Source organism: Epinephelus fuscoguttatus, linkage group LG16, assembly GCF_011397635.1.
Source record: "Epinephelus fuscoguttatus linkage group LG16, E.fuscoguttatus.final_Chr_v1".
Classification (NCBI taxonomy): Eukaryota; Metazoa; Chordata; class Actinopteri; order Perciformes; family Serranidae; genus Epinephelus; species Epinephelus fuscoguttatus.
The window spans coordinates 20,130,142-20,154,193 of record NC_064767.1 but is presented as its reverse complement, the minus strand read 5'-3'; the positions used below and the strand labels follow the sequence as shown (position 1 = coordinate 20,154,193).

The window sequence follows — 24,052 nt, the reverse complement described above, 5'->3', positions numbered from 1 at the left end:
GTTTTTTACCTTATGTAAGAGGAGGAACATGATTCAGCTGCAGATATCTGCTCTGCACCAGTGACACCTCATTTGATGATTCACGCAGTCTTTCAGGTAGCTGCACAGTGGCATAATTGTTATCGGACTCCAGATCATTCACGTCAAAATCATTCCAAGTGTGCTTGATGTAATTTTGTAGGTAGGCTAACAATGGCTCAAAACTAGAGTAAATGCTGCTATCAGCAGCTGATTCTTGAAGCCACATGTGGATCAGCTCTGGCTCTGATTTTGTTCTGAATTCATTCTGAACAAAGTCACGTGCCAACTGCAATTGGTAAAACTCTGCTGCCTATCTGATCTGGCACTAACCTTGTCCAAGAACATAATTGCTTACACCAATAGATTGCTCACTGTAACCAGTCACAGCAGTCCGGAAATAATAACAAAGTACACATGGAACAAAGACAACTAAACCTATTACAAAACCAGAAATGTTTCAACAACTATTTAAAATCTGCATGAACTCTCTTGACCTAAAGAGGCTGAATCTTTTGAACTGTTATAACCTTGGTGAACCTCAGACTTTCTATCACCATGCAGGTCAGATTTCATCCAGTACTATGATAGGTGCTAAATAATGTTAGCATAAAGCTAGTTTTTACTGCTGCATTCAAGTGCTCCTCTGATGGTCCCATTTCCTGAGTTGGGATGTCGATTTTCTGACTTCGGTGTGTTCATGAGCTTTAAGTCATCGTCCTACAGAAAGCTACCTTTGTAGCTTTATGTTACAAAGTGATTTTGTCCCAGACTTGTTGCTCCACCAGTTCCTCCCCTATAACGACTGAAATAGTGTTTTACCTGACTAATGCTTATAAATAACTCTTCTACCTAATCTAGGTCACTCCACATGAACAGCAACTAACTGTTACAACTTAATAACATATTCTGAGTTAGTTCTGAGCAAAATATTTACATGCAAGTTGTTAATTTTATTACCATCAAATTAACAACTTTCGTCCCCCATGTTTCGGCATATATGACATTAACTTAGCAACTTGTGTGCCAAATTTTCGCTGACTTACGGAGTTGTTGTTCCGACTTGAGGCTTCGTTCATGTGAATTTTTCCGATAATCCGGAAACTACATGAATGCAAGGTGAGTACGGCCTCACAGAACCGCCAGCGTGGCTATAGACTCTTAAATCTTGTTTATGTATCACTGCAGTGATGTCTAAAGAGCTGGCAAAGTTGCCCAATCGTGCTTTCTGTCACTAAAACATTTGCCTGGCATCACAGTTTTGTTGTCTGCTTCTTGGCACCATGACAGCATCAACACACAGGACTTTATTTTATCAGGAATTAAGAGTCTCAGACTTGTGTTGTCTGAATCTATTGCCAGAGGGCAGGGCATTTCCAGTCTCAGTGATTCACCAAATACCTCCAGTAAGTAGGCGTGGTTGTGATTCACAGAGACTTGATCCCAGCTTTGACTATTTGTTGACATTCACTCAAATTTTTCATTGGTACTCTACAGGATTTCACTTACAGTTTTCTTTCTGGCAAGCACATCACCCTGGTGTTCTTAAAGGGTTAGCTAGTGGCTTAGCTTACTAGCTTGTGTAACTGCTTGTCTAATACAGTACCTACTGGGGCTTCTGTATTGTTTTTCTTTGCCTCTAGGTGTTGTTTTTAGAGTTGTTTCGCCTCACTGTGCAAAGAATGAAAATGTCAGTGACCTGCCAGATCATATTAACCTTAATATACCATATTATTAACTGAAGAAATGACGTTAGATTGTGTTCATATTGTCACCCAGATAGATGCAACCTGAAACAAACTCAAATGTCTACAAATCATGCCAAAACAAACACAAATCTGTGGCTATACACACTACCTTGGGAAATCTATCATCCACATCTAGACTAGGTAGATCTCTTAACCTAAGAGGCTGGATCTGGATGCTACAGGTCTAGCACCAGCAGTGACAGAGACCCTCTATGCACCATGGCGTTTTTATCAGCCATGTCATGAAGCCTTTGGGCTCTTACAGCGGGGTCAGTATCCCATAGTGCGATACTGCTGGAATCCAAGCCTTCAGTTTCTCACTGACACTCGGTGCTCGTTGCAGATACACTTTCCCAGATGCCTTTCAAGCCACATCAGAGCGTTGGATTTTCCAGAACAACACTGCTTTTATCTTTGTCCTTTACTAAGCGGGTCAGTGAGCAACAAGCCTTGTCTGCGCATTCCTCGCTGAATGCAGTTCGCACCTGTTGTCTCTCAGGTGCACCTTCTAGATAAGCCCCGCTTTTGTCCCTAATGTACTGAGTTCATCTTATCACTGTGCCCCCATAGAGTTGGGCACATTTTAGCCCTCTTCCCTTTCCTTCGAAGACAACTTACCTACTGTCCACCTTTTTGTTTCATGGGATCTTTTGTAGCAAATGAAGCCAATTTCTCACCGGCACCAGTCCCACTGGATGGTGGTGGCTGTGGGACTGGTATGTACTGGCGGGCATTTGAGGCACTGGGGTAAGGGTGAGATCCTTTCCATTTGAAACCTCACCGCATGAAATGTGTCCAGGGGAATATCATTCTGAGATGTGCACCAATGTGTGTCTCTTCTGCTTATTTTAATGGCTTGATTTGTCAGTTTTAGATGTTTGATCTCGGTGCATTCTCCATGAAAAGGGCTCTATGAGCATGCAACTATTTGTCTCAGGTGCACCGATTGCATCTAAACCCTGCAGGATGGACAATCATGTCTGCCAAGGCAGCACAGACTTCAACTTTAGGTTTTCCAGTCGCCTTCCAGTGAGGTTCTTCTGATTATTGTTCGGCTAAGCATGTGTCGGATCATAATGCAGAAATAGTACCCCCCTCCTTTCCTGTGTGTGCGTGTGGTATTGAGGATAACTGTCTGTCATGCTGTTAAACTGATGCCCACTGGCTGTCTGCATATGATGGGATGTGTCAGACCACCCAGGAGGACTGCTGGTGGGCCCACAGGGATGAGAGTATACAGCATGGGCATATTTGTAATGTGTGTGTGTGTGTGTGTGTGTGGGAGAGATGGAAGATGGAAGTTCAGAAAAAAAGGGGAGAAGGGAGTAATGGAGAGAAAATCCTTTTTAAGAGGCTCTGACTCCAAACAAACCAAAATTGAGAATGTGTTTGCAGGATCAAGATAAAAGAAGAATCTTTCCACTGTAGTGTTGTGTGTTTTAGTCAAAGCTGGAAAATTCACATTTCTGGTGAAAGTTTAAACTTCTAGTGTGTAAGAATTAGGGGGATTTAGTGGCATCTAGTGGTGAGGATTGCAGATTGCAACCAGCTGAAACTTCTCCTGGTTAGAATTCTGTCAGCATTCATTGTTCAGGGTTTTTAGTTTAGTTTTTTGCATTGGCCACTGTAGTTAGAAGCCCTTTCTACAAGGTTGGCATCAGAAGACAGTTTTTTTTTTTTACATGAAACTCCTTTACTCTGTGTTTTTAATGGTTTAAATGAATGAGCCCGTCTCTTTTGGAGAGGAGGACACTTCTGCAGAGAATTCAGTTCCCAGTAAAAACCTCCTGTCTGGATCTTAAGTTATCAGAGAAAAATGAGCACACACAGGAGCTGGGTGAGATGTCCATCTGCAATGTGCCAAACAGTGTAAAAGAAACACTGATTTGTAATATGAAAATGCTTTATTCAGTATTTTTTTTTTTACTGCTTTTTATCACCTGGTCCATTTGTTTTGAAGCAGAACAGACCTCTGGATGATTTCACTCCTGGTAAAAACTTCCTGAATAATGAACACTGAAGGAATATCAATCAGGAGAAATTTCAGCTGGTTGCAATCTGCAATTCTCACCACTAGATGCCACTAAATCATGTTTGTCATTAAACCAGTCAGTGACACAGTACATACATTTTACACTAATTTGGGAAATGTGGCATCTTTCTGGCAGGATCTTGTGTTTTTATACTTCTTTTACTAACATCAAACTACTGCTTATTATGTTATATAACTTATTAATGATGGGACAAGGGATAGAAAGTTGATCTCTGTGCTTATGGGTTGATGGATGTCTGTTGCAAGAGGGAGGTGTTATGGTAGAAAACACATGACTTATCAGTTGAGCTCTCTGTCTCTTTCACACACACACACACACACACACACACACACACACACACACACACACACACACACACACACACCTCCCCCTTCAAAGAGCTGTCCTGTTAGCAGAAGATATGATCTGTGTTTTCCCCTTCACCCGGAGCTGCTGAATAAAACCCGTCTTTATTTAATCGCCTACTCTCTGTGTGAACATGTGTGTTTATGCCCGTGTGTGTGATGTGATGGTGTCAGTGATCACAGATTTTTACTGTCTGTGGCAAACAGTTCACACATCGCAGATCACAGAGTTCATATAGTCCAGACATGTTGCTTTGCTTTGTCTGCCGTGTGTTCCTGCGTACAGTAGGCATTAAGCTGGCGTAGCTTCCCCTCAGTGTCTGTGTTTGTGTGTTTATTGCAGACATAGATGAGTGTGCGACAGGTAGACACACTTGTGGCCCTGAGCAGACATGCTACAACACCAGAGGCTCCTACACCTGCCAGTGTCCTCCAGGCTACCAGAAGAACGGAGACCACTGTATAGGTGAGTTGTTCATGCAAAACACACCCTACCCTCTTTAAACCGTCAAGCTTTTGAAAAAGTTGCTTTATCATCTTTTATCAACTGATTTTGTGTTTTGCAATGTATTTCCATGACTCTACTGTGTGTTTTTTGTGTTTGTGTTTCCCTGCAGACCGAGACGAGTGTGCCATGACCCACTACTGCATGCATAGATGTGTGAACACACAGGGCTCATACTACTGTGAGTGCAACGCAGGTCACAAGTTGGCCAGCAACAATCACAGCTGTGTTGGTAAGTCACTGAAAAGCCACGTGTACTCTAAAAGCTTTGTGTTAGTATGTACAACATAAAATTATAAAAGCATTTCAGAGGCAGCTCATTAACATGGATGGATTACTGAACAGGCCTATTGGACACAGGCTCAGGGGCCCAAAGTGTCACAGGGCCCTCTGGCCTTTACCTGCAAAATCTTGAGACTTAAAATGACAAGGAGACAAAAAAACAACCACAAGGAGACACACAATGACTACAAAGCGACACAAAGTTTCGTCAAAGAGACCCGAATGACTACTAAAAGACACAAAACAAACACAAGCGGACACTAAATGACCAGAGAGGGACACAAAACTACAAAAAGAGGCATTACAACCACAAAGAGACGCAAAACCACCACAGTTTGTGTGTCTTGCTCCTGTGTAGGAGAGGTGGTGAGGCCCTCTGTAAATCTGTGCCCACAGACCCATTGTCTCATAAACCACCCATGTTCTTCAGACAGTTTGTGTTGGTGTTGCCAGGCTGACTCTAAATAGGTTTGGGAACCTGTTGTTACTTGCATACAAGAGTTTATTATAATAATCATAATTACTGCTTTAATGTAAATACAGGTAGAACAAAACCACACACCAGGGCAAAATCAGTTTAAATGTATGATAAAAATAGTAAAGTGCAGTTAATAAAAATGCACGAATACATCTATTAAATCAAGGTATACTTAGCTAGATGTAAAGAGGTGCGGTGTAATACACAGCAGAGCATGTCAGCTCAGGTTCGGCTCACCAAAGTCTGGTGTTAACCCACTGTGTTTACTCTCATTCTTCAGTTTTCTCACGATGCAGATATTTTAAGGTCAGGAACAGTTTTAACAAAACAAATGGTGCGTGAGCTGTTTTTTTTTTTTTTTTCATGCCTGGAAGCTCAGAGCTATCATGAGACTGACCGTGCAACCTGAACCCACACAGCAAACCTCCTGCAGAAGTCAAAGGAAGTTATTGTAAATGTTGTGTTGTGATAGAGAGCTGTTTATCTCTGAAAGACATTTGGAAATCCATCAGAATCCATGACCGGCTCCCAGCTATGCTGCTTATTTGTGTCTTTAGTTACTGCTCTTTCTTTGAGCATAACTCCAGGTTTATTACAGCTTGGGTCTTACTCACAGAGTGTTCTGTATTATTCCTATTCATGATGATAACATCACTCACTATACTAATTGCTAAGATCTGAGCTCTCGTGTGAGTACAGAGCCATTAATACCAGACTGATGGTCAAAGCTACAATAATAAGTTCCAGTCTGTAATAAAGGCAGAATTATCTGCAATATTTCCATATATGTAAAACAACTGCTTTTGTTCCAGATGTGAATGAATGTGATGTGGAGAATCCCTGTCAGCATCATTGCTACAACCTGATTGGCTCCTTCCTCTGCCAGTGTGAACAAGGCTACGAGCTGGCACAAGACACAGTCTCCTGCCAAGGTGGGGACACACACACACACACACACACACACACACACACACACACACACACACACACACACACACAGGAACACACACACACACATATACATACACAGATATACACTGATCAGCCACACTGACAGTTAGAGTGAATAACATTAATGCAACCTTGGCTCCTGGCATTCATTTGGATGCCACTTGACACAGTCCACCCAATCAAACACTAATGCAGACCAAGTATCCCCCTCTCATGGCAACAGCACTCCCCGATGGCGGTGGCCCTCCCAGCAGGACAAAGTGCAAAGCCACACCATAAAAAAACTGCCCAGGAATTGCCTGAAGAACATGACAAAGACCTCAAGGTTTTAATCTGTCTTCCGAATTCTCCAGATCCCAATCTGTTGAAGTATCCATTGTACGTGCTGACACTAGAAAGCCAAGTCTGATCCATTCAGGGGCTCCTTGATTCGGAATTGGCTCTTATCTGTTATGGCATGGACACAGGACCTCTGTGTGGTTTCTGGCAACAGGGTGTTCGCAGCAGATCCTTTGAGTCGTGGGGGTTACGAGGTGGGGTACCAGCACATCCCACAGATTCTCTATCAGGATCTGGGGACTTTGGAGGCCAGGTCAATGCCATGAGCTCTTCATCACGTTCCTGGGGCCATTCCTAAACAGTTTTTGTGGTGTGGCATGGCACGTTATCCTGCTGGGGAGGCCATTGCCATGAGCAGCTATACTTGGTCTGCAATGGTGTTTAGTGGGTCGTGTGTGTAAAGTGGCATCCACATGAATGCCAGGAGCTAAGGTTTCCAAACAGAACATTGCATTGTAATAAAATGAATCATTTCACCTGTCAGTAGTTTTTATGTTGTGGCTGATAATGTTCGTAAACACCCATCACATGCTCAGTTTTCAATATGCGCTGCCTCATGCTCATTATTTATGTTTGTGTGCATATTTCCTGTACAGACATTGACGAATGCAGCTTCTCCAGCTACATGTGTCAGTTCCAATGTATTAACAGCCCTGGAAGTTACTCCTGCGAGTGTCCAGAAGGATATCAGCTCCAAGGAAACAGGTTGTGTCAAGGTACTGCAATGCTCCTTTTTTACACTATGTTTTCCTTCTATCAATCTTTTTTTTCCAATCCCTTTTTAGTTTATTTATTTATCTTATCCTCCTCTCTGTTTTCACACACAACAAATTTCCTCTTCTCTACCTCCCTTCCTCCTCTTCCCGAACTCTTTGAAGATAACTCTTAAGAGGAACTTGATCATTTCTGCTATCATCCACTATTCTACCTCTCAAGCAGGAATGAAAGCCACTCTCACGCGGTACTGTCATGGAAAGAATGCAGAGGTTAGGCAACACAAACACAGCAACTTTGTGTTGCCCCGCAAAGCCACCTCTGTGAATTTATATGCATGATGTTGGTTTCTTGAAGTGGATTTATTTGAAGCTCCGGCGCTCGCTCAAAGGGTGAGCTGTTATTTTTTCCTCTCCCCCTCGGTCAGGTGCAGGCTTTATAGAGGGAGCCATGAATCCGGCTGGTTGTGTCAGAGGGACCTTACGGTGATGAATCCAGGTTGCTGTGCCAGAAATAGCCCTGTGGTTTGAGGCATGTTTGATGGGGTTATTTTCATGGTACTGCAGGGGGAAGAGTTGCAGCAAGGCCTGTGTGGGGTTGCATCTGGGGCTTCCCTCCAGTACAGATCTGCAGGCTTTCCTCTTGTCTTTCCTTTCACCTCCACAGCTGCTGGAAACGCAGCTGCAGCTCTAAAACACTGTTCCCAAATTGTACACATCCTGAACTTTGTGTTTTCACAGCTCTGTTTCATGAAGCGTGTAGAGTTTGTGTGTGTTTTGGAAGTGGGGGATACTAGCACTGTCATCCAGCTATTTTTGACTACTCAATACTTCTCTCACTTTCTCTCTTTTCTTCTGTCGCTCTGCCAATCACAAGACATAAATGAGTGTGAGACAGGGACCCATAACTGCCAAGACGATGAAATGTGCTGGAACTATTACGGAGGCTTCCGCTGCTATCCCAGAAACCCCTGTGAGGCGCCTTACGCCAAAACCTCTGAGAAGTCAGTAAACATCACCCAGTTCTTTTGTGTCACTCTCACCAGTATGGCCAGTTTCTAAGAGATTGTTTTAATTGTTGTGTGTTTGCAGTCGCTGTATCTGCCGGTCTCAGGCTGAGTGCCAGGGTCTCCCGCCATCAATTGTATACAAATACATGAGCATCCAGGCGGACCGGACTGTGCCAGCGGACATCTTCCAGATTCAGGCCACCAACATGTACGCCAACACACACAACACCTTCAGGATCAAAGCTGGGAATGAGGGAGGAGAGTTTTTCCTGCGGGTAAGTAGATGGAAATTTGTTATGTTTTTTTGTCTGTTGAAAAAGAGACTGAGATTTATCATGACTTTGTTTGGCGGCACCATTGGATATGAAGATGGACAATGTGTCTCCACTTCCCCCCACTGTACAAAAATGAAGCCAAAATATCCTGGATACAGCAGCAAGCAGTGCCACTGATCACTAGCCCTCAATTGGCACACACAGCCACCAATCATGACATCAAGTCTTCCTTTTATAGCATCGAATAACAAACTATAACCAAACTTATCAGAAAATTGAACACTTGATTATACAGCAGTGTGATAAAAACTACCTAAAATGACAAAAACGATCTTTGGGAAAAGTGTATTTGGCATGTACTTTGATCTTTTAGTTTGGCCCGTGTCCCATCTGCTAACATGGAGAGGGTGGAGATTATGACCTAAAGAGATGTTTTGGCTTCACTTTTTGGGATTTGTCCAAGCCCTCAGGCACAGAGCCGAGCCTTGAAGCCAATTTCACATAGTGGCCAAATGTGGAATTACAACTTTAGGGTCTGTTATGTGATGCCATCGGACCAAAAAAGACTTTTCCCCTCAGACTTACATTGTGAAAGATGTCTGCAAATAGGTCCACAAACTTTTTCTAGCATCACAACTCCCATGAAATGACTCATTTCATTCAGTCTGATAACATTTCAAAAGTCCAGAAGACCCATGTGATTAAATCATTTTATCCTTATTGAAGTTAGCGGAGGGCTAAACCAGAAGTTAGCTGCTCAGCCGGCGGAAGCCAAGTGTGCCTGCTCTATGGGCCCCACAATGCAGATGATTGGGGTAATTTTATACTGCAGAAGTTAAACTTTTCTGTCTTCAGGGGACAACATCCAACGCTGTATCCACCTCTCTTTATACATCCATAGAGCTATCATGTTGCTCATTTGTATTACAGTCTATGGGCTGCCCATAGGCACTGCTTTGAGCTAAATGCTAACACTAGCATGCTAACATGCTGATGTCAGGCAGGTATAATGTTTACCATGTTTAGAGTGTTTGCATGCTAACATATGCTAAAAAGCAGTAAACACAAAGTACAGCTGGGGGTGATGGGACATTAGTATCCTGCCAACTGTATTCACATGCTTACACACTGATCATATTTCCCTGCAGCGTTCCAGCAACGTGAGTGCCATGCTGGTGCTAACCAAGCCTCTGTCAGGCCCCAGGGAGTACGTCGTGGACCTGGAGATGGTCACCCATCATCTGACCATGAACTACCGTTCCAGCTCACTGCTGCGGCTCACCATCATAGTCGGGCCCTACGCTTTCTGAGCACCGCAATCCCCGGCAGCCCCTCATACGTCTGGTTCAGCAAACATTAGCAGTGTAACACAGCAGATGCCTGTATCAGCATTAACATACTGTACATTTTCATGCAATACAACATATAACATAGGCTGTCCCAGACTCACTCAGCAGCACAACGGTTTCAATAGGCTTGCTCATGACAGACCAGCCCATGCTGTAATGTGACCACTGGGCATCTTTTTCTCTCGAGGTGCTGGGAAGCAGTTTGATGGTGGGTTTAAGTGTCCTTAAGGAGTCATGTACTGTGTTTCAACAACAGACTTTAACAATATATATTTTTTATCTTTAAAGCTGAGACCTGTTTTACTTTTAGTGTCTGAGGTGGACATCAGAAAAATAACAGAGATGCTTGATGCAGCATTTCCACTTTAAATTCTTCCATACTAAAAACAATTGGAAACAGAGCAGTGGCACTCAGGAAAAGAGGCCTAGTGGACACACATCCTGTGATAAATTTTTGATGCAGCTGTACCTACATTTATCACTTTGTTTCAGACCAAACCTGCTTACACTAACCTGTGTGTGCATCAGTGTAAGAAAGAGAGAAATCCTGTTTTCTAGATATATATATATATATATATATATATGTGTGTGTGTGTGTGTACATGACAAATAATCCAATATGAGCAGCTTTTGTTACAAAAATAATTGACAGACCTTGTAAATCAGAGCTTCTGTTGATAAATGCTGTAGGGGTTAGTGCTGCTGCACCACGCTGTTCGTGCAAGTTTCTGTATAGTTTTACTCATGAGTAATAATTTCCAGAGAAGTCCAGAACAGTTCAGAAGTGTAAAGGGAGGGAATTTGCCTGTTAGTTGAGAGAGTACTAAACTCTGCATAACAACAGGCTTGATGCTCGTAGACTTTACTCCCAGGAGTTAAGTCATGTACATACCAAGGTAACAAATGTTAGTGTGTGTGGATGTTTGTGTGAGTGAGTGTGTGAGTGTGCCTGGCTTTGTTTATGCATGCAAGCAAGTGAAAGTGTGAAACACACGAGGGAGAGAAAGGGAAAGAGTGAGAAGGAGCTTGTTCTCTGCCCCCAGGTTCAGTGGATGTGGTTGAGCTGTTTATGCGTTTCTGTGATGCCATCCTTGCAGCCCTCGGTCACAGAGGCAATAACAGAGATTTTTTTTTTTTTAAACTCGAACACGCACAGGAAATGACGGCTTTCATAACACACCTCGGCCAGTCGACGGCTTGCTGGTGCCACGGCGATTCTCAGAGGGAACAGCTGGGCTTTCTAATGTCGGTCCCAGTCAAGAAGTCACACTGGCACCAGGCTGGCTTGCGTGATAAACGTAATTACAGTGCGTTGCCCTGTAGCTGGTTCATGTGTGACACAGGGGATTATTAAAGTGTTAATACAATGCCACCACACTTTTTCGGCAGAATGAGAAATCTTTCACTACCTGCTTCGCCTTTCGTGACTCCGTGTCTGCTTTGGCCTATTGCTGAAACACTGTACACTGTAGACACACAGCACTGAAAACCACATTGGAAATGTTGTCACCACTCTGCAAGGGTAGAAAGTTATCCATCTTTTATGTGGTTTCAGCAGCAATCATGCCATAGTGCCTTAGAGGTATAAACACACACAAAAATGTAACACTAATCTTATCATTCATGCTGTCAGGACTTCCTTCATTGAAATGCCTTAAAGTTTTTCTCCTCTATTTAAAATATATTTTGTCATATGTATCTTATATTGATTGTACTCTGAAGAGCTATATTGTTGAATAAAATATGATGGATAAATGGGGCTAGGTTGTTCTGGTTTTTCTTTCAAACACCTTGTGTGAAAGAGGGAAAATGTGTGAAAAAGATGCTGCTCTGCAACGAAGTGAACAAGCCCTGACTTCATATACAGTATAATGGAAAATGCAGCGGTTGTGTGAAATGCTCCACTGCTCTTCCAATGCTTTTGGGGAAAATGTAAGGATGATTTCATCTGAATATAACAATGATAAATGCAGTGAACATGATGCCCCAGCCATCATATCTATCTTATTTAAAGAGATCCAGAGGGGATATAGTAGTAATATAGTATGTTGAGTCAATGTGTGCTGAGGGACAAATGTGAAGCCTGCACACACATACACACAACATATTTAGATGTGAAATTGGTTGGGAGGGGTTTTATGGTAAGTTGTTACTCAATCATTCTGCTGTCTAGAGCTTTAGTCAGAGCAGCGTTGGGACATGTAAGATGATACACGATGTGTCATTGTTCCCCTAACCCCATCTTCAGCTCGACGCTCATTGGAGCTCTGTGTTTTTGCTGTCCGTGCATGATTCAACCCCCGGGAGAAAACATTGCTCACCCACTTTTTCTGTGACTCAACCATGTGCTGAACTCCTTAAGAGGAGCAACATTTTCAGGTTCTTGTTCTTGATTAATATTCCACTCAGGGTAGCGGTGGAGATAATTAACTTAATCTCCCTGCATATAGTTAGACATTTCATTAATCACTGTGAGATTTATTAAATAGATCAAAGCCAAAGTCACTGGATGAAGATCACAGAGAAGAAAAAAAAGTCATGAAAGTTCAGTAAGTTGAATGTTTGTTACCCTCTGTCCTCTCTTCACTACAGTATCCCAGTGATGCAATAACTGCCCTCTGTTTCTTACTGTGTGTGTTTTTTTTTTATTCTGAACTTGTTTGGGATCAGATCTTAGAGAACTGTTCAGCTGTTCATATTAAACAGTCATGTATTTACACAGTCAAATTTTCCAGGAAGCAAGGAATGTAGCATAACATCATCAGTGAAGATGATGAGTTGGTGGAGGTTAGCTAATTCTCAAAGTCAGTACGTCCTCAGGGCTTTAACAGCATACAATTTTTTTTCAAGTTCTTAGTTCTGGTTAAGGTGGAAATACAGTACACCTGCCTTACAACTGCATACAGTATGCAAATAGTGTATTATCAACAGGGCCAGATCAACCTATTAGAACAGGGATATGTGACCTGCAGCTCTGGACCTGCATGCATCGCTTTAGCCCCTCTCCAGTGGCTCCCTGTGACTTTGACATGAAGAAAAATCAATGAAAATAATAAAGTGATTCTTAAATTCTCCAACTGTAAAAAATGTGTAGTCTATACTCCCAATTTTGTTTTTTAAAAAAGAGAGATTCATACGCCTGGCGCCTTCTGAATTTTGTGGAGCCTCAGTGGGAGCTTGTTTTGAGTCCCCCTAGCTAGGAAAGTAATTGATTCCAAATCCAAAAAGGAAAAAGTCTTGGAGGAAAATAGAGAATTAAATCATGCGCAAACTAATTCACTTGCTTTCACCGCCAACACTACAAAGTTAAACTACCAAATAATCATAAATAGTCACTGCATGGGTAGCCAACTGGTGGTAAAACATTTCAATGAATGATCAGTGCTTATTTAGACGTAATTTAGACTTAATAGGCTGTTACCTCCAACATGAGGCTCAAATATGTTTAGTGGCCCCAGACATACTTTTTTATGCCAGAAAATGGCTCTTTTGACAGTGAAGGTTGCTGACCCCTGCATTAGAAGGTCCCACTGTAAAAATGAGGTGTGCCCTCCCCACCCTCCATCATACTTAGCCCTTATTTCTCAGTAATTGTTGCAGTAAATTGATTGATTAATTGATTTGTACAACAAAGGCCTCAGTAATGGGTATTTATACAGCTGTTACTTTAAAGAGAAACTTCAGTACTTTTCAACCTGGATGCGATTAATGGGGGCAACAGTTTTTGAAACTGGCCAAGCATTGAGCATTGATTTCTAATCAGAGCATATATTGTTGATAATCTGAAATCAAACAGACTTTTTAATAATAAACTATGGATTAATATCTGGAGGATCAACTACACTTCATCTTCTAACAGTTCTTGATAAGTGATCAGCAGCTGTGGATAGAGAACAATTGGTTGACTGCATATGGACTTTCAAAAAGCTTTTGACACAGTTCCTCAAAAAAGACTACTGTCAAAATTAAAGAAATATTGTATAGACAATAGAGTTATAGACTGGATATGGGATTTCTTATGTAAGAGGAAACAGCAGGTGGTAGTAAGTGGTGGAAGGCTGGAAAGTGGTGACCTCTGGAGGTCCACAGAGGTCTGTACTGGGCCCTGTATTCTTTGTTGTCTATAGAAATGATTTACCAAGAGTGATACAATCTGACGCATATCTTTTTGTGGATGACACAAAAATATATTGAATATTTACAAAAGACACTGACACAACCCATCTTCAAGAAGATTCCTGTAGCTGAGTTACTGAAATTAAACCCAACCCTGCAACAACTCAACTCATGAGACTGCAGAATGAGACTTCTCTGCGAGCGAGACTTGGTTGGACACAATAACAGACTGGATCAAGGGAAAGGTAAAGAAAAATGGTTTATTTTTTTGTCAGACACTCATAGTAACAATCTGATCCTGTCAGTGGCAAAAGCAAAGGATGTGCTGTTGACCTGAAGATTATATTGCAGTCTGTATCGCAGCTTTCAGCTTTCTCACTCAGTCCTGGACCAGTTTTAAATACTGATGTCCCCATTAGTCGCTTAGACACAAAAACATGAGCAAATAGAGTTCAGGTTGAAAAATAGTGCAGTTTCCCTTTAAGGTAACCCATCATTTCAGTTTATACTGTGATTTTTCTGGTTTCTGTGGTGCATACAGTAAAAACAAACAAATTTGCAATTGATTCAGTCACCACAAAATAATTGCTGGTGAACTTGGAGTCTTCAAGGTCCCTGAGGGTACCAGAGCAGCTGGCTGCTTTGCCTTGTTGATAACTCAGCCTTGATTACACACATTTGCAGTATGCAGGAGAGGATGAAATCCCTTATGTTTTCCTGTGTCTTTTGTGATGTCCTCCCAAAAAAGTAAAAACACAAAATTATTTCAAAAAGCCACACTGGGCGGTTCAGTGGGTTCATACCAAGGCACAGTGCTGCTTTGTTAAATGCTAACATCAGAATGCTAACATGCAGTGACAATCATGTACAGATGTTTAGGATTTTTGACATATGAAGCTCAAGCGAAAAGTTTAGTCAGGAGGACAAAACTTTACATGCTCAGGCTGTTAGTTTTCACATTTATTACTTGCATGTATGCTCACTCACTATTTTTAGGTGTCATTGTCTGTCGCTGTCAATTGAGTCATCAGCTGATTCACAGTCAACCAACAGCACAGCAACACACCTTCTCTGTCAGCCTATCATCTTACTGCTCCTCATTTTAAATATGGATCTTTCTCTGCCGTAGTTCTTTCTTGCTGCATTCATGTGTGACCTCCACCTCCCCATCACAACCTAGTCTTTACAGATTCATCAGCCTCACCTGCCACAGCAGTCAGCAACCTCAGAGTCATCAGCCACCACCACCACCAGTGTCTGGACTCCATGGCGGGATTTATCCTGCTGCCTCACAGATGTCCCTCTGTCACAAAGTATCTCTCTCTGGTGTACAAGCACCAAAGACTTCTGTTAAATCTTAATCAGCACAAAGCATCTGTTAATCTGTACACTCATATTTGGTATTAAATATTATCTTCATCCTTCTGTCTCTCCTGATTGAAATAAGTTTATCATGTTAGCATGCTGACAAATTGAAGAAATTTAACTTAAAACTCCAAATGTTAACCTCATTGTGGTGCTAAAGGAAAGATCGGGTCAACCAGTTTATTAGAATATATTGTCAGGGATCAATTAATGTTTGCCCAAAATTTAAAAGCAATCTGAAGTTGAGACATTTCTCAGGATAACCTATATTTCATTTTCAGAATAAGTGACAACATTCACCTCATGGTCGCGCCATAGGAAATATCAGGGATCACCAAAGTTAGTGTAATTCACCCTCAGAGAAGTGTGATAGCTGTACAAAATGTCATCTTAATCCATGCAATATGACAGACTGACTGACATTATCATCCCTGTAGCCATGCAACTAATGTGGCAACAAACATACAGAAAAATATGAAACAAAAACCCACACATGTGATGCTGAAACAGTCTTTAAGGTTCAGCAGAACTACATTAATTCAAACATTCACTGGCTTCAGACTTCTCGAGGTTTAACCTCAGGGCCTACATCACAAAAATGTTGCTGAAACTCAAGTGATTAATCACTTCTCACTGGGAAATCACTCACGATCACTTCATAGTGTGCCTTTGCTTTATGTTCTCCTGTCTTGAGCTCTTTCAGAGTGGGTGTCAGGGAGAGGGGTAAGAGGTGTTTTAATGGCGAAAGGGAGAGAGTGCATGAAGAGGTGAGAAATGAGTAGTTTATTGGATGGCATTTGAGATCGGAAAGACATGACGGGATGAGGTCACTTGTTAACACTGGCAAAAAGTGCCACACGAGGGTGGCATAACCACACAAGGGCATTCACAGGGAGACACACTCACACACACATGCACGCCACTCAAGAAATCACTCTCAAGGTAACAAGCATATACACACGTCCAGCAAATTAGCAAAACCAGCCGTCCATGCATGCGTGTTTGTGTATGTAAATTGTGAACTCTGCTGGTATGGTATGCTGCCCGGTGCCACTGCATGTGGCAGTTGAACACATGCCAGGTCGTAAACACTCCCCGCCTGGTGCCCAACCACAGATGTCATTTCAATCAGCCTTCAGTCAGGCTGAAAAAATAAATCCTGGAGGTCCATACCTGTGTGATTACATTCTCTAATTATAGTTTGTAGCAGTAACTCTGAGATGACTAAACGAGACGGGCCCTTGGGGTGTTGTGAATGTAATTATATACTGACAATTAATAGGCCCGTTCCTCAGAGAAGAGTTTGTTACATGATGACGTACCCGACCGTTTTAAGCTCGCTGGGGAAGCCTTTGAATTATGACATAATTACAAGGGAAAACATGATATACAAGGATGATAATTATCCCCAAGTACAGTAACAGTAACAGTAAGTGCCATTGCCTTTTATGATTCAAGTTCATATAGAGGAAAAAGTTTATATTTCTCCTCTGGGGGCCCTCTGCACAGTGTAGCGTTTATCATTAGCAGCTTGGTCATAAGAGGAAGCACCCTGGGCCTGGAGTGCATCATGATAGGCTACAGCTAGTTCTGTGGAAGTGTTGCTTCATTCAGAGGAGGCTTAATTTCTGTTGCTGCACCAAATATGCGCACACCCTAGCATTGTCAAAACATAACTTTCACCTTCTGATGACAAAGTCAGCTAATATACTATGTCGCCTTAGAAACACTGATATGATATCTATGAAATGTGAAAATGAAACATATTCGTGGTTTGCAGAAATGTACAATGCGAACATTTTCTTCTGGTGAGCAAGCTGATCTATAAATCATCACAAATGATTTAGTAATCATTAATAAAACCCTTAGTTACAACCATTTGTAAGGCATGGCTAACACAAAGTGTTGCTGATTCTGTGGTGATGTAGGGCAAGTCTGCCAGCTAGGTGGAGTCAAGGTGTCAAGGTGAAGCAGGAGATAGTTCAAGGGAGATAATCCTAAAAGAAAGGTCACTGCCAGATGGGGGCTTCCTCATACACATGCTAGCCTCTCCTTTATACCTAGCTGCATTAAAGGATAGGTTCAGTCTGTGTTAAAGGGACATATCACCCCAGAATCAAAAATACGTATTTTTCCTCTCACCTGTGGTGCTTTTTATCAGTCTAGATTGTTTTGGTGTAAGTTGCCGAGTGTTGGAGATATCAGCCATAGAGAGTCTGCCTTCTCTACAATGTAATGGAGCTAGATGACACTCAGCTTGTGGTGCTCAAATAAAAAAGTAATGTCTCTTTCCAGAAACCATGACCCGGTTACTCAAAAGAATCCACAGACCTTGGTGTGAGCAGTTTCATGAACTACACCTGCCAACCATGTTTCCTTGATTGCTTCTGCGCAGTGACACGGTTGGCAGGTGTAGTTTGGTAGAAAGGAAACACTTCCTACATGAAACTGCTCACAACAAGCTCACAGCAAGTTTCTAAAGTGACACACTATACCAGCTGACTTTGTTTTCAGAAGGTGGAAGGGATGGCAGATGGCATGTCACCTAGGCATGGTGCAGTCGTCAGCATTGTTGCCTTACAGCAAGAGGGTTCAAATCCAAGGTGGGGGGAAACCCTTCTGTGCAGAGTTTGTGTCCTCTCCCCGTGTCAGCGTGGGTTTTCTCTGGGTAATCCGGCTTCCTGACACAGTCCAAAGACATGCAGGTTAGGTTAACTAGTGCCTTTACATTAGCCGTGGGTGGGAATGTGTCTGTCTCTATGTGTCAGCCCTGTGATAGTCTGGTGACCTGTCCAGGGTGTACCCCAGCAGCTCTCGCCTGATGTCAGCCGGGACAGGTTCCAGCCCCTGGCAACCCCCAATAAGCAATTATGGAAAAAAATGAATGAACGAATCAGTAGCTCACACCAAAATAATCTAGGCTGATAAATAGCACTACAGGTAAGAGGAAATTTGAGGTGAACTGTCCCTTTAAAACAACAGTCAGGTGCCCATATGGATACTGGGATGATTTTGCTTACTGTAATCATTCCTCTGCCATTTAGAGATCCATTCCTCATGGGCTTTCAATGTACAGATGAGTGATTTGGGACAAAATTCACAGTCTTTCGTCTGTGAAAAAATGTATTCAAAGGTTTATCTGAAGCTACTAAAATGAGGCTTCAGAATACTGAGTGGCTATATTCCAAAATTAAAGTATTTTCAGTATGAACTATCACTGCCTCTCTCCCAAACAGTGTCAGAAAATAATCCAACCAAACATGAATAAAAGACAGTTTTGCAGTTAAATCTAAAGATTCTCACTTACACTCGTTGCTCCCAGTCAACTTCCATCTCTCCCGCCCTGTCAGCTCACATCTGCCCTGGATTTTCAAGCCTTTTCATAGTTTCCACTTCCCTGCCATCCCTCCCAATACAACTTGGGAGAAATTGAGACAGTACATGATGTGTGTGTGTGTGTGTGTGTGTGTGTGTGTGTGTGTGCGTGCATTGTATGTAGCGTGTGTGAGCACATGCATATGTGACAGCGATGAAGACAGGCAGGTGGAGGGGAGGCCAAGGGTGGGCGCGGGCTGTTGACGTGCCAGTCAGTAATACTTTTCCTCAGGTTGAGGTGTGCTCACCGGGAGGGTGTGTTGCTGCTGGGAAGCTCTGTAATGAACAGGAGGCTGGCTCTCTGCCTGATCAAATTCCACCACAGCCTCATATCTATCTTGCCTTCCAAAAATGTTCAGCATACCAGTGGGTTTTATTGACTTGTCAGAGCAGACAGCGGAGTGCAAGCTCTGCCTTGTAAGGTGTTCAGTTAACACGTTTCTAAAGCAGGAATTTCTACTGATGACTCTTTATTTGTAATACCTTATGTGTTTTTAGCTCACACTGATGTGTGCTGATTAGAGCTACAACATGTGCTAGGACAGTAGTGATATATAGCTGTAACAGTAGTAAATCAGAACACAGACTTCAGACTTCGACTGTATTTACCCAAACTGGACTTAATCATGTTGGCACATGTTCCTTTAAAATGAACTAGACCGTGAATCTAACGTGAGCTAGCCCCAGTTTGTGTCTCTCATGTGTTACCAATACATTTCATTCACAGAGCAAATTTTTCAGAAAAAAGAAACACCCAGAATGGATTTTAACAACACTCAAGGCTGAGCTGAAGGTATTTCCAGAATCCTTAAAGGCTCTTCAAACCATCTGGATGAAAAATATTCTGTCTGCTGCACAATAAAAAATATTTTTAAACCTGTTTCCCAAGGTTCCCAAAATTCCTGGCCCTGTTGCACATATTTTGACATGTTGTCCATTCTAACAGTTGAGTCTAACAGTGCTAAAGAAGTGCTATGCGAATTCGACAAAGCACTAAGAAGAGAAGTGTGTAGGATTGAGGGGGGTATACTGGTAAAAATGGAATACAGTATAATAATCATGTTTTCTTTGTCTCACAGCCATGTTTCTACAGTAGCTAAGAATGGACAAACCAAGCACTGGCGCTAGATAGGGCTATTCAAGTTTATGCAGTGGTCTCTGAAGTTAGCAGCAGCCCCTCCACAACGAGCAGCATCTGGGATACAGTAATTTTCAAATGTGAAACTGCTTTATTCAGTGTTTTTACCAGTTTAAATCACTTGGTCTGTTTGTTTTGCAGAGGAAGAGACCTCTGTTGATAATTTGGCTCCTGGTAAAAACCTTTTGAACATCTGGGTCTTACGTTATTAGAGGAAGAAGGTGAGCACACATTAGTAGGTGCTGGGCTAGCAGCCAAACAGCATCGGAGAGACACTGATTTGTAATATGAAATTACTTTATTCAGTGTTTCTACAGCTTTTAATCACCTGGTCCTTTTGTTTTGGAAAGGACGAAACCTCGGCGGATTATTTGGCTCCCAGTAAAAACCTCCTGAACTATAAACCCTGAAGGAATCCCAACCGGGAGTTGATGCTTAGCACATGGAAAAAGTTTTAGCTGGTTGCAGTCTGCAGTGCTCACCACTAGATGCCACTAAATCTGACACACTGTTCCTTTAACATGAACCAAAAAACATTAAAAAAAACTGATTATTGGTATATTTGTCTAAATTGATGTTTTATATTTTCATACAAAATAATGCTTTACTTATGTGCACAGAAAGAGCAAGGACATTATGTAATTTCCACTACCTGGATTAGAAATACTGCAACAAACCTTTTATTTTATCCTGCAGTGGAGGAAATGTTTTCATTCAGATGGTTTAAAGAATCTCTGAGGATTTTTACATTACTTTCAGAACATCAGTGAGAGTTAAACAACCTTCTCAAACATCACCAGGTAGCTGATTTACTTCTCAGACGCTTAGGTCTGTGTTTAAATGTAATGGTGAGAGGCACAAACTGTGGCTGAATGTAAGAATGCAAAACTGTACAAAACATCCTCCTTCCTGAAGAGGCTGTTCGCGGTATTTCCCACACTTCTGCAGGATGTGTGCGAACATTGTTACTGACTGGAAAGCGTGGCTTGACTTTCACTGGTGAAACTGAGTCAGGCAAAAAGAGCTGTGGTAAAGTGCCAATGCTGACAGATGCTACTCCACTATCTGTCTCATAATGAGTTTAGTTTCTCTCCCCCCTCTCTCTCCGTCTTTCTACTCTTTCCTCTCACCCCCTGTCCTGCAAATACAGTTAACTGCATGACCATCCGCGATGAATGGTGGTTAACAGCTGCCTACTTTTTTGATGGTTGCCTGTGAGAGCATGTAATTGCATTTGGCCCTGGGTGTACATGCACTCATTAAACCAGTGTCAGTGCCCATTACATTCCACAGCAGTGCAACTCAGGTACAGAATGCAAATCCCAGGCACGAACACACTGCTCTGTGAATGCTTTAAGACAGAGTGCTGAAGGCCTCTGCTTACAACACCAAAAGAAAAAAAAAAGTTGCATTTTATTTTAGGATAATTTCACCTTCCCAAGTGATAGACACAAACAAAATTTTATTTCATTTTAGTGCGTAAAAACTGAGTACATGTTATCAAATCTAAAATAGATACGAGCAAAACACAGCCAACAATCTCACTATTAGTAGTAAGAGGATGTGTCTTGCTGGAATTATTTAGCTGGTCCCAGTTGTTAGGGCTCAGAGAGGATAAGATCTGCTATGTTGGGACCTGATCCACGCAGGGATCAGATGCAGAATTCCAAAAATGCCCATCTACATGCCAAGATCCAGTGTTGGACCCCTTTTGTTTGGTTGAACCCATCTTATCTTTTTGCATATTGTTCTGGTATCTCCCCCTAAAAACTTTATGAAGACAAAACATTTTTCAATGAATCTGAGCACTCCAACCTGACGTGAAGGATGGTGGTGGTCCCAGTGAGCTGATGTCGTTTGTAGTCGCTGAAAAATAAACCACAGATACCTCAAAACCACAAAAACAGACCTAATGTTCTCAGTGGCTTTCAGCTCCTATATCCATCACTTATTGTGATACGTTATATCATGCTGTGTCCATTGTTATGGTTGGGGCCTCTCTGCTGCGTGAGACAAACCATCAGTCATGTAACGCCCAGGAAGGTGCAACTGTCTGCCTGAAACTCCACCATAATACCAAAGGGACAAAGAAGATGTGACATCTCATACAAGAGACTCAGTAATGGACATTAACTCCTGTTACACAGCTTGTTCCTCATCACAATATGACGTGTCAGTACAATCATGACTTATGAGACAGAGGATAAAAGCTGAAGGTAATTCATGACAAAAAAAGATGAGTAATGGCATTATTTCTTTGGGCCCCACATGTCAGACGCTGCAGATGTGCAACATATACTGCAGGTGTAGCCTGACACCTACTGGACAAACTGCGCATGCACACCTGCATGCATGCACACGTCATAACATCATCACCACACCCTGAAAAACCCAGGTAATGATTTCACGGATGGGAAGCAGACAAAATCTGCCTCTTAGTAGCAGACTCATGTTTTGTTCCGTGCTCACTCAGAAAAAAAAATCATCGATCACGACTGGAGGAACAATGGGGGGGTGTAATGCTGTGACTGTCCAACAGATGGCAAAGTCTGTCCAGTTTGCAGTGTGACACAGGCCTCACCCTTGAACTAGGCCTCTCTGTGGACTGTTTACCACATTGTCATATTCAAACCACAGGAAATCTTAATCACTAAGCTGTTAAACCATATTTACACAACAAAATATCATTGATTTATATCACTCCAGCCATAATTGAGACATGCATTCAGTCACACTACAAAATCAACTTTAAGGGTATAATTACTGTGCTGCATGATGAAATATTTCTCCAGGTTTGGCAGGCTGTGGTTAATGTGGTCCAAATCTGACAGACACTGTGCCAACTGTGTGCTTTAACAGTTTTCTGGTGACTTGAATAATGAGCTATAAAGAGGAGACAAAGGCAGAGTGTGTGTAGCCTAGAGGCAGGGAGAGAAAAAGAGAGAGAGAGAGAGAGAGAGAGAGAGAGAGAGATCCCTCCATCCTTCCTGGTGGGAGGTTTGAGATGCGCTGCGCAGACCCGTCCGCCGCTACCGACGCATCTTCCTGGCCTGCCCCCCTCTCACTCCCTCTCCCTCTCTCTCAGTCTCTCTTTCCTCCTTTTCTGTCTGCCACTAGCCTACCTGAGGGGAAGTGCACAAAGCCAATAAGAAAATCTGGCGTGTCGGCTGGGCCCTGCGCGCGCTATGCTGCGGTAAAAAAGGGCCGCCGTTTGCGGTGTTTACAGGGGATGTAGAGAGAGGGACGGAGGCACCGACGGACCGCGCCGTGTCTGCTCTGCCCAGCCCGCTGCATCGCTGAGCGGCCTGCGAAGCACACAAGATGTCGACCAGAACGCCATTGCCCACGGTGAACGAGCGTGACACCGAGAATGTAAGTGCTTGTTATCCATGGACGCCGGTGTTACGCCGGACGTGGGAACGGCATAAAAATGACCTAGCTATGTGGCTATTTTGCGCACTGCTCGGTGCAGGTTTATGGCAGCGCTTTTTGGGGCTAGTGTTGCAGAGCGACTCGACCAATGAGCACCCCGGCTTTTTTTCTCCTCTTCCCCTCCGACGGGAATAAAAAGCCTAGAATAACCTAGAATAAAGGTGCAGTTTGGTTGTGTCTGCCCCAGTTTCTGTGCACAATACGGCTAGCCTCGACAACGCACTGCGTCAGTGTGCTGGCTTTAATGATACATGCGAAGCTTGAATGTTAATGTTGAGAATGAAACCGTTGCCTGTGTGGCCTGTGAGGAAGATGGTGTTGCTCCACTCGTGCTACTGGGGGTATTTTCTAGTCCACAACGTCAATATTTAGGGAGGGTGGGGGAGGATGTTGCCCTACTTTTCAATGGCAACGCTTGGTAGCATCGCAATGTGACATCCATCACCTATTGGGCCCTGTTGTAACTGCACGCTCAGTGGTGAAGAGGAGGAGGAGGAGGCGGTGGAGGAGGAGGGAGCGTGTTATTATTCTCCATTCTGCTGCCACGACACTGATACAGA

At 42.7% G+C, this 24,052-nt stretch overlaps 2 protein-coding genes across 7 annotated transcripts in view; both read left to right on the top strand.

Moving 5' to 3' along the window:
* Window positions 1–10,666, top strand: part of efemp1 (EGF containing fibulin extracellular matrix protein 1) — a 182,518-nt gene extending 171,852 nt beyond the window's left edge. For all 5 annotated transcript variants that reach the window (XM_049600286.1, XM_049600287.1, XM_049600285.1 and 2 more), the window contains 7 exons: window positions 4,508–4,630; window positions 4,782–4,901; window positions 6,242–6,361; window positions 7,316–7,435; window positions 8,310–8,436; window positions 8,525–8,717; window positions 9,866–10,666. In XM_049600286.1, the coding sequence (XP_049456243.1) occupies window positions 4,508–4,630; window positions 4,782–4,901; window positions 6,242–6,361; window positions 7,316–7,435; window positions 8,310–8,436; window positions 8,525–8,717; window positions 9,866–10,027 (965 nt within the window). In that variant the 3' untranslated portion in view covers window positions 10,028–10,666. The remainder of the gene's footprint in view (window positions 1–4,507; window positions 4,631–4,781; window positions 4,902–6,241; window positions 6,362–7,315; window positions 7,436–8,309; window positions 8,437–8,524; window positions 8,718–9,865) is intronic.
* Window positions 10,667–23,057: 12,391 nt separating this feature from the next.
* Window positions 23,058–24,052, top strand: part of LOC125903443 (serine/threonine-protein kinase MARK1-like) — a 40,602-nt gene continuing 39,607 nt past the window's right edge. For both annotated transcript variants that reach the window (XM_049600378.1, XM_049600379.1), the window contains exon 1: window positions 23,058–23,432. In XM_049600378.1, coding sequence (XP_049456335.1) covers window positions 23,382–23,432 — 51 coding nt within the window. In that variant the 5' untranslated portion in view covers window positions 23,058–23,381. The remainder of the gene's footprint in view (window positions 23,433–24,052) is intronic.